At 28.6% G+C, this 11859-nt stretch overlaps 1 protein-coding gene across 1 annotated transcript in view; it reads left to right on the top strand.

Moving 5' to 3' along the window:
• Positions 1-10211, top strand: part of LOC108750378 (sodium-independent sulfate anion transporter-like) — an 11007-nt gene extending 796 nt beyond the window's left edge. The window contains exons 2-9 of the mRNA XM_018489789.1: positions 3004-3194; positions 3654-3791; positions 4350-4628; positions 5057-5366; positions 5755-6057; positions 6816-7050; positions 7402-7634; positions 10127-10211. Coding sequence (XP_018345291.1) covers positions 3004-3194; positions 3654-3791; positions 4350-4628; positions 5057-5366; positions 5755-6057; positions 6816-7050; positions 7402-7634; positions 10127-10146 — 1709 coding nt within the window. The 3' untranslated portion in view covers positions 10147-10211. The remainder of the gene's footprint in view (positions 1-3003; positions 3195-3653; positions 3792-4349; positions 4629-5056; positions 5367-5754; positions 6058-6815; positions 7051-7401; positions 7635-10126) is intronic.
• The last annotated feature ends 1648 nt before the right edge of the window (positions 10212-11859 follow it).

Here is an 11859-nt window from a genome sequence, read left to right as displayed (position 1 = left end):
TCAAGGAAATTATTTTAATATAATAATATAGTTCTCATATAATATAGCAAAAATTTTGTAACTAAAAAAATGTACTTATATATAAAACAATGATTATATAACTAAATATATAACTTATTTTAACTTTATTAATAATAAATTCTCTGACGAATGTGAATCACGTGTCATATCTGATACATATATTCGTTATAGAATTTATACGCTAATAAAATGAAAATAAGTTCTACGTTATATTACGTAATGAAAAATTTTTGATATTTGTATTGTATATAAACTTTATATATGCTAATAATTCGAAACAAAGAAAACTTGATTGTTATGTCAAATAGTTAATATGATATTATTTCTTTGTTTTCCGTTATCAGAATTTCGCAGACAGCAACGATATTTCATCCTATAACTGTTTATTTACCCGTCTTGTCGCGTATAATAGCATCCGTATATACTTGGTAAATATGTCAGATCATTGACGCGGTATGTTCTGGTGATTAATGAAAATCTCGCTACTATACATACGATGTCTCAAAGATGCAGTAACTAATTAATCTTGGCAACTTTATTTTTCTTTTCTTCAGACAGACGAAAAGTTTGATAATTATATCATGGTCGAGATTCGAATCTTGAATACTTATATATACAAACATACATATATACATGTATGTAAAATTTCTACATATTAAAGTACTAAAGTAGAAATATCGAAAAATCAATACGCTACGTCATATTTCATACCTTATTTTAATAGATTTATAAAATATCTTGTATACTAATCATTTTTTAGTTACTGTATCTTCACTATTCTATGCATAAAAGCATCAATTTTTATGCACAGAATAGTAAGATAAATGAATCGATGCAAAAAAAAATACGTAATTGCTTTCCAAGAAGATTATGCAACTTGTATTTTTTATTAAAGCAATATGTTTTCTTTATACTAATTGATTGATTTTATTAATCTATGCGTAAAAATATTAAGGTACAATTACCAAAAGGATACAATTTTATACTTTTATTTGAAACCTGAAATCTGACTTTTCTTTTTTAACAATAATTTTGCAGAAAATTAACTGTCTAAAATAAAATAGAGAGGACATCCTATATGTGTGTGTGCGTGCGCGCGCGCGCGTGTGTGTGTGTAGGATGTCCTCTCTATTTTATTTTATATATATATATATATATATACATATATATATAATATAATTTTTAAAATGTATAATATAATGTATAGAAATATTTAACCTGTTAAAGTAGATGTGTGTGCACACAATATATTTTTTGTTTTTATTTAAAGAATAATTTAAACAATATATTTTTAATAAAATGTTTATGTATTTTCCAATTAATTTTTAATACCAGATTTATAAGACGTAAAATTTACTTAAAAAATTATCCTTATATGAATAAAAGCATACATACACGCTTGAACATACAGTTTTATAATTGACATCTGAATTGAACATGTAATTACGAGAAAAGGTCTAACGATTAAAAGAGATTGCCGACAGATTGCGTTAATTCCGAATGATCTTTTATATAAATTTCACGTGACGCTCGTATACATCTGTACTCTCATATGTGTTCGCTGAGTATATTGACAATGCCATTTATTGCGACATCATCACATGATATGCGAGCTAATACCTCGAGAATTATGTCGTTGTTAAACATTTTACGGAGATGAGATTGTAATGCTAAATCGACCGTCTCCTTCGATTACCGTTTGTTTGAGAAAATCTTATCGCGATGATCGCCATATAGCATATTAAATATGTTATCGCAATCTGGTAAGCCCTTGATTATCAAGCACTTGTGTAGATGTATAGATACACTTGTGTTCCTCGTCGTAATGGATTATCAAGAATGCTGAAGGTGTCAGTATTCGAAGAGCATTGTGCTGAATAGGCCGTCTGTTATCCGCAATTGCTATACTTAGATAGCGTTTTCCTTTAAAAGTTTACATTCAAACTACAGTTTTATATGTTAATATACGTCAATTTCGCGGATTGTGTGAACAATTTTTGCAGTGAAAATTATTTTATTTATCCATTAAAAAATATAACGTATCAAGATCATGACGCTGTGTACGTATAATTCATTAAATAATTAATACATGTTATTTAGTTGTACATATATATGTATATATATGTGTGTGTGTGTGTGTGTGTGTGTGTGTGTGTGTGTGTACACTGTGTATTCTAGCAATTTATATGTCTTGCAATTTATATTATGCAATAGAATATCTATTATATTAGAAAAAAGTATTGCAGTATGTGTTGCAGTTTTTTAATATCATGTTTGCGCAGCCTTCGATATAACAACTATCATCGAATCATTAAGAGGCGTAACTACGATTAGTTAGTAGTTTTAAAATTCCTGACACGATACAGTAGCTGTGATGATAAGTGGGATAATAATGTTAGATACTGTCGATGTATTTCGAACCTGACAAATGTGTTAATAATATTTTAATAATTAAATTAAATAATGTAATATGATATTTATATTAAGACTTACTTATCTGTTTTTATTTAATAAGAGTGAAAATAAATATATAATTAGTGTCTTTTTTTATATAGACTTCGTGGACAATTTATCTTTACGAATCTTTAATTTTATATATTTTAACATCCTGCTTTAAATTGAAGTTTTATGATAACTTAATTAAAAATTATGATAACTTAATCAAAAATTAATTAAAAATTAATTTGTAATTACACACACACATTATTTTAATATATTAATATACATATTTAATATATATATTTTCATGTTATTATATTAATATTTTTCATCTAAATTTTTAAAAAATTATTACTTTTAGATATCCAGCACATTGACATCACAATATTATTCTTTCTAAGTGTTTATTACTGAACATAATCGAACTAGCTTGCATTTCTCACGTTCTCATATGATTTTAATTATAAGATTACAATCCAAATTTTTGTTTTAATCATTTTTGCAACCATTTCTGTTTTTACATATTTATTATGTAAATCATAGGGTCGAATGTTATACTCTCTCAAAGTTGCAACCTCAAGAGGCTTCTCCTGCGGAGGATACCGATTCTAGCATGGCTACCTTTGTACAGTTGGAGCAAACTTCTGCAGGACACTTTGGCAGGGTTGACAGTGGGTCTGACCGCAATACCGCAGGGCATAGCGTATGCAATAGTGGCTGGACTTCCGGCACAGGTGGGTACACGATACGAGCATATATATACACTTGCTACTGTGTACTTGCTACATATAAACTTCCTTCTGCGAATGACGTTCGAATTAAAGCTATCGTTTTTCAGTACTTTAACGTAAATGATAATTCTCTAAAAAATTTATTAGAAAAATCTTTGCTATAAAGAAAAATTATTGCTATATTCTAGAATGTTAAAAGCTATTTGAAAGAAAATTTTAGTTTGTATTTAAAAATTCTGAAATAAAAAATTTTGGAAATCCGTGAAAAGTTCATTCACAATTCTAAAACTCACGATGATCCTATAGTTTAACGAAGATTGCACACTCGTGGAATTACTCGCAATTTTTCGCTCAGTTAATTAAATTTCTCAAGTATTTTGAGGAAGTCTCCATCGAGTAACCGATCTAATCTACGATAGTTGGAAAGACAACTCTCGTTAGGTGAACTTTTGAAAACTTCAGTATGGCCTGTACAGCAGTTTCATGGGTTGCTTCGTTTATCTGGTCTTCGGTAGTTGCAAGGATGTAACGGTAGGACCTACCGCGATAATGGCATTAATGGTACAAAAGTACGTAAACAGTATGGGAGAAGACATTGCCGTAAGTGACCCTTATTAACTCTCGTTCAATATATTTCGATATTTAATTTTATTCTTTATACAATATGTATTATAATTATCTTTATTAATATATCCGTATCAAATTAATAATATAATTTATCAGTATAGTTTAATTTCTTTGATATATTTGCTTTGTATCTATTTTTAAATTACTTGCTAAATTCAATTCATTTTAAATTTGATGATATTTATAATTGATGATGTGATTTTATTGCAAGATATGTATTTTATTTGAAATACGATAGAGAACGCTATCACGGTCAAAATTAGATGTTTCGAATAATATATGTATCGCTTATTAAATCTGTTTATTTCAGATATGATTGCTTGTGTAATAACTATTGGCGTGCAATCATATCTGAAATAAATTGATTTAATAAAGAATATATATCGTATCAGTCGAAATATCTGACTTTGACCGTGATAGCGTTCTCTATCGTATTTGATGTTATTCATATATATGGTCGTTTCTTAAGTCTTAATAATACCTTATTTTAATTTTTTTTATAAAGTTTTTTTCGAATGAAATTATTTTTAGGTGCTCGTATGCTTTTTATCAGGCGCCGTGATCACATTCATGGGAATACTTCATTTGGGGTTTCTTGTAGACTTTATAAGCATGCCTGTAATTTGCGGCTTCAGTAATGCCGCGGCGATTATTATCGCTACTTCCCAATTAGGTACCTTGCTAGGTATTAAAGGGCGCAGTGACTCCTTCATCGATGCTATTTCACATGTTGTTAAGCATATAAACGAAACCCAACTTTGGGATACAGTATTAGGAGTATGCTCAATGGTATTGCTGATCTTCTTCAAGGTAAATTGATTAAAAATTACCAGATTACAAAAATTACAAACATTATCATTAAGAGACGATTGTCTTTAGAAAGGATTTTAATTATATATTTTATTAGCACTTTTTTAATCGAAACTTCTCAGTATCTAATTAACATTTTTTATCGCTAATAAAATTTATTCGAGCATAAAAATTAACAAGTCAATGTCGCTTTGGCATATTTTGTAAATTTTTTTCCCTAAAAATTGTAAATTTCCTTATAAATTTTAATTAGGTAATTATCCATTAAAAAAAAATCTTATTTTTTAAATTAAGATTAAATGTCAAAATAATTATCATAGAATCTCCTTTAAATGTTTTAATAAATGTGCACTTTTTATTTTGATGCGAATATTTTTTAGCAAAATACAATGAAAATATTATTAATAAGATAAAATTTTCAAAAATAGAAACTGCCTGGCAAAAAGCAGGGAACTCTTTTCGAAAAATTTATGTGGCTAATCTCCTTGGCCAGAAACGCCATAGTCGTAATGGTTGGAATTCTCATAGCTTACGAGCTATATTCTCATGATCTCAAACCTTTCCAAATTACGGGCAACATAACTGAGGGTTTACCACCGTTTTCTTTACCTCCGTTTACCATCGTAAACGGGAACCATACATATACCTTCACAGAAATAGTCGGCGAACTTAGCAGCAGTATTGTCTCGATACCATTTATCGCTATCTTGGAGAGCATCGCCATCGCTAAGGCATTTGGTGAGTAAATATATGAAAAATATTGCTGGCAAATTTACTTAAAAGGGACTAACTTTAATTAAAAGTGCATGAAGAAGGAAATACTGCATCGATAAAGCAAAATATGACTTCTTTTTTAAATTTTGTAATGATATATCTAGTAAAAAAATCAATGTCACAAATCATTCGATAGTCTGAAGCGGGTATAAAAACGTAAATTTTCTAGAGAATGTGATCTCTTAAAAGGGAGAGGTACACTCCTGTTTCCCTTCCAATAGATTAGTCGCCTGCGAATATTATAAATTATTGAAATATCAGATTTTTTAGCTGTTTCCTTTAATAATAATTCATAAAGCGAACATATTTGAAAATTACTTTACATATCTGAAAATTTTCGGTAAATTTGCAGCGAAAGGAAAGACTCTTGACGCCAATCAAGAGATGCTAGCGGTTGGCCTTTGTAACATATGCGGCAGCTTTGTGAGATCAATGCCCGTAACTGGAAGTTTCACTCGTACCGCTATTAACAATTCGTCTGGCGTTAAAACGCCGTTTGGTGGTATTATCACCGGCATTTTGGTGCTTTTAGCATGCCACCTATTGACATCTACTATTAAATATATTCCCAAAGCCACATTAGCAGCTGTCATCATGATCGCTATGTTCTACATGTTTGAAACGCACGTTTTCGTTCTTCTTTGGAGAACAAAGAGTAAGATACTAATTATTTATCAATACTTTCTAAATATCTCTAACCTATTCTGCTTTTTAGATATTTCTTTTCCGATTGATTTATTTTTTAATTTATCGATAGAAAGAGAATTAGATTTGGAAGGAAAGTTAATTGTAAGAATTTTCTTTCCGAATGTAAGAGAGAGAGAGAGAGAGAGAGAGAGAGAGAGAGAGAGAATCTTTTAAGAGTTTTTTTAGATTATATGAATACTCAACATACACAACCGAAAGCTTATTTCTTTAAATGGTTTTTTGTGCATGTGTATTCGATTAACTTCAAACAAAATATTGCTAAAATATTTATGTGTTATATAATTAAAATAATGTGTTACAGTTAAATAATTAATTATTATTGAAACAGTTTTCAAAAATATAAGTACAATATTTTAGTATGCTACACATTGATGCAGCGAAATTATTTAATAATCATTAATAAGTTAAAATTTGAAAGTAATATTTATTTCATATATGTTTATATAAATAAAAATATTAATAAGAAAATAATTTCTAATTAAATAAAAATATAATTCTTTTGTAGTAAATTTTTTCCTCAGCTATTTTTTCACTACAAATACGTCAAATTCTATTTTTTAAAGATACGATATTTTTTTAAGATATAAAAACGTAACAACACTCAAGAAAGCAATTTTTGTTAATATAGCTCGTTATAAATTATCTAGTTAATCCAGTTATAATCCAGTTATTTAAAATTAACCGTTCTCTTTGTCTGTTGAATAGAAATCGATCTAGTGCCGTTGATAGTGACATTATTATGTTGCTTGGCGATCAGTTTGGAGTATGGCATGATCATCGGGATTGCGGTAAATCTAATTCTCTTACTCTATTTCGCGGCCCGACCAGGGTTATTGATCGAAGAGCGAATCGTTGATGGCTTGACCGTGCTTTTCGTATCGCCCAAGCAATCCCTGAGCTTCCCAGCAGCAGAGTACCTTCGAGAGCGAGTAATGTCGTGGTAAGTCCCACCGCAAATCCGCGTAAGAAACGATTCAGACTCGCACGTACACTAAATATCCTCCAAAAAATGTAAAATACCACAAAATTTTAAACGGCGTTCAATATCTTGACAAATTGAATAAACGTTTCGTTAATTATTATTATTGTTGTATTTTTATAGATTAAATATTTAATTCAAGAAACTTTCGTCTTTTAAATTATATTTTAAAGAATATTTCCCTTACCAAAAAAATTAATTTCATCATAAAGAGCAATATTATGTATGCACTTTATATTTTTTTCGTAATATTTCGTTTGTATTTGAAAAAGATAGTTATTTCAGAATTATCACTTTGTTGCATATCACTAGGTGCGATAAGAGGCCGAGAAGTTTACCAGTGGTAATAGAAGGTCGACACGTGCTCAGAATTGATGCTACAGTTGCGAAAAATCTGGCATTGCTCTTGTCGGATCTCATCACACGAAATCAGAAGATCATTTTTTGGAATTGGTGCGAGGACACCAGACGAACATTGATAAGTTATGATTCATCATTTGAAACTTATTGTAAATCGTCCGGCAGCATAGCGCGGATATTTACAGGTAAATTTTCAAGTAAAATTTCTGGCTTTATTTTCTTTCTAAAAAAAAAACTTGTTTACAATTAGAATTTTTTGGAATTATAATTATAAGAAAATTCCTTAATAGGTTAATATTATACTTCTTCAAAATATATTCTTATATATTCTGCTGATGTTTCTTTCTTCTAAAGTCTGATATAAAAGAAAGATTTAAAATAGATTGAAAAGTTTAATTCTTCGATAATAAATAATTTTGCGTTCTTTTACGATCAATATTTTTTCATTCGTTAGAGATATAAATACAATAAATCCTTTTCTTATCGTTCTTGAATAAAGTTATGAATGGGAATTTAATGTAAAAAGCGTAAAAAATCCTATAATATTTTGAAAATTATTTTCATATTTAAAAGTATTTAAAGCAGAATATAAAAGAAAGTAAATGCCACTTATAAGACAGTAGATTTATAAGAAAATAAAATAAAATCAAAGGTACTACTTTTCAAAAAATTTTTTAGTATTTTTTCAAAAATAAAATAAAATAAATTTAATTGCTATATTTAACATTCACACAAAAATAACCTGTTCTGAGAGTTACATCGTTATTAATTAGCATGTAATCGTTTTTACATCGGATTTTATTAAATCATATTTTATTGTATTCTATTTTTGCACTATCAAAGTTAACGCCATCATGCATTAGTTCGCAAGTTTACTGCATACTCTCTTCCCGATACTCAAGGGAAGAGGCCGGATGGCGTTTCGAAATTTTCCGCGCTTTATCAGACTCGACGTGACGCGCACGAGTTTGCAAATTTACGAACCCCTGCACTTTTGAGAAGGGCACATCCGGTAGTATTCAGGTGGTTAATGGATTGTGGCGTCTCTGAAAATTTCCGTATTTTAGACTTGACGAGACGTGACGTTTGGCACGTTCATCAAAAAAGAGATCTATAGTTTCACTACTTTAAAAAACAAAAGGGATAAAAGAAATAATTCCATTTTCAAAGATTTAGAAGATTTTAAAGAGGCATATTTCGTTCGATCGGAGGAATTTCCTAAGTTATTATACATTCCCGGAAGGCATTTGCATGTTTCGTACATCTAAACTCTATAAGTAGACTAGAAAGGAATTTTGCATTATAGCTCTTTCTCTATGCACGGTTATCCAATTATAATAATTAATAAAATTAAATATCTCAAAAATAAAAATGGATTTTTTTTTCATGATATTTGAGGGAAAAATATTGTATTTGAGCAAAATATTTCTTATTCAAATAAGAGCGCTAGATTTGCTATGAAAAGTGGCAAGTGTTAAAAAAAAATCATTGATCGAATCACTACGTCCTCAAAATGTATAAAGTATATATTATTGTAGAAGGAAATATCTGACCTAATTCAATTTCCAAGATACTTTTATTTCATTGATTACAATTGAACACTCTGTGTATATATGTAACTGCGATCGAACATCGTGAGCATTTACGTGGCGACCTATATCATCACGTATGCGCATACCGAATCACTTATGACACAACCCCTTTTCCTCTCCTCCTACCACTGATGTACGGGAGTATTACACTTCGAACGTACACCATATTGTTTCTGTCATGTAACGGTCCCGGCGGAGCAGCGGTTGATATAATAACTCGCAGTGTTCTAAACTCGTTTCATTTCGTACAGAAAACAAATCTCTGCTTCGGGCATCGATATGCAGCTGACAGCTATTAATTTGTCATAAAAGTTCTGCGATGTATTAATCTAAAATCAATCAGTTGATTTTGAATTATTTCCAATCTGACACTATACACTATTTTTAAATGTAATATATTAAATATAAAAGTACACTAAATAAACTAAAAACAAGAAAAACTCTATTATAACTTTCTATTATTTAAAAATATAACTAAGTATATATACTGTATAAATATAAAATATTAAGTATACAAATAAAATATTAATATTAAAGTCACTAGAATACTAGATGCGTAGAATCTGACATATCTCTTTTTTATAAATCTTTTTTTTAATTATCATTTTTAAAATTATTTATCAATTTATCGGTTATTTCTAATATTATTTATTTCCAAGCTTCCATAATTTATTTTTCACTCACAAACACGATACATACGCAATTAGCATATATTTATTTTGCAGTTTTAAAGAAAACATTTAATTGAATATCAAAGAACTCTCTTCGTATATAGCATAATACTTTATATGCAGAATGCTTCAAATGCACATGTATTAATAAATATACCTGGTAGTACAGTACACGTAATAATATATATGCATTTATTCTGCATATATTATATAAAAATACATATATGCTGTATCTAGAGCTTTTTGATATTTAATTAAGTTTTTTTTCTGTATTTTACTACATGTATTTTATATCCTATATAGTTATATGTATTTTAATGGCGATAACAATCGCAATTATATAAATAAATCACGAGATTTCACAATAATGATTTATGGACAATAATTAGGTATATATTGCTTTTTTGTTTTCAGATGAGACTGTGATTTGCTGATTGAACCCATAGAGCTACCGCCATAACAGATATGTGTTCATTGTATTCCTTAGAATAAACACTAAGCGCCGTTTTTACAAATTAAACAATTTTTTGAATGTTATATGCATTACGATAAAAATATTAAATGTGATTTTTAAAAATAATTGCAAACTGTTTTCTTATGCATTCGCAACCCGTTCCTCTTGTGCATTCTACAGTAAAATTCATATACACACGCTGTACATAATGCGATCAACCGAGATACATATAGATTATTGATAATATTATTTTTATCGTTAGGAAGGCGGTGGACATATTACATCAACGGGGTTGTTACCCTTCATTTTATCATCCCTTTATAGAACGAGAGGTCTTTTCCTGGATCAGTTAATACACTATCCAAGATTATCGACTGAAATTATAAAGAACTTTCTACACTATCATAATTTACAATCATATTCTCTTTTTTCTCTTTCTCTTTCTTTTTTTCTTTTCTTCCTGCCTTTTACAAAATATCCCAAAATTCGCGGAATAAAATATTAATATCATGAGAAAGTTTTCGAGAAATTAAGTGCAACTTTTTATTCTAAGAGTAATAATTCTCGAAATATAATAAAATTGTTTAACTGTAAATCACGATTAAAAAATGATCGTCTTGTCTGCAAACTGAGCGTACAATGGAGTTAACGATCGCGTACATTGCGTACGTTCTTTCTTATTAATGCTTTTAAAAAAGATTATTACTATCCGCTACATTACCCATGTACAATGACCGTATGAATATGATCCATTGAAATATTGATTGCAAATTAATATACATAAGCGAACAGCAACATAATTTTTTGTTTAACGTTGATGAACGGATAAAGTACACGGTAATTACACGGTATGTACACGTGAATCATGGACAGACAGTTTAATAGCGGCCTGTAAACGATCATTTCTACGTACTCCTGTAATTCAGGAACTATTACTTGGAATAGAATTGTTATTACTTAATAAAAAACTGTTATTACTTAATTTCAAGTTCTTTCTTGCTATTATTAATCTTTATTCGCAAATTTGCGCGCGCGCGCGTGTGTGTATGTGTGTGTGTGTGAGAAAGAGATGTGTAATGCACGCATATAACATATAAATATGTATATTTAAAAAATATAATATGTAATACGTACACGAGAGAAAAATATACAAAATTTTAATAAATAATTGTTTTGAATAGTAATGTAACATTTATTTACGGAAAATAAATATTTGCTAAATAAAAAAGTATAATAATTAAATCAAATTAATAGTTCTTGTACAAAATAAACATGTTTATATTTAGTAAATATTCAACTGGCATAAATATTTAAACAAATATTTATTAAAATTTAGTACATTTTTTTTTCAATGTATATTATATATTATATAATATGTGCCAGTATATAGTATAAATCAAATTTTTTAAGTATCTATAGTACAGAGAAAGACCACTGATAATGACCAACATATCACTTTATTTTTAGAGAATATTAATAATTCTTAACAAAAACCAAAATAAAAGTTTAGAAACATATATACAAACTAAAGAGTGTTTTCTATCAGATAAAATAGCAGTTTTTATAATGCTATTTGCGATTTTGTAATAATTAACTTTTTCGAAAGATATTTTATATCTTCAGAAAAACTACCGAAGATATAAAAAAATAAAAGCTGAGTAGTTTGGAAGACATTATCAGATATTAATAATTT

Source organism: Trachymyrmex septentrionalis, unplaced genomic scaffold (assembly GCF_001594115.1).
Source record: "Trachymyrmex septentrionalis isolate Tsep2-gDNA-1 unplaced genomic scaffold, Tsep1.0 scaffold367, whole genome shotgun sequence".
NCBI classification, from domain to species: domain Eukaryota; kingdom Metazoa; phylum Arthropoda; class Insecta; order Hymenoptera; family Formicidae; genus Trachymyrmex; species Trachymyrmex septentrionalis.
The sequence above is the reverse complement of the archived record's forward strand: the minus strand, read 5'-3'. Positions and strand labels throughout refer to the sequence as shown.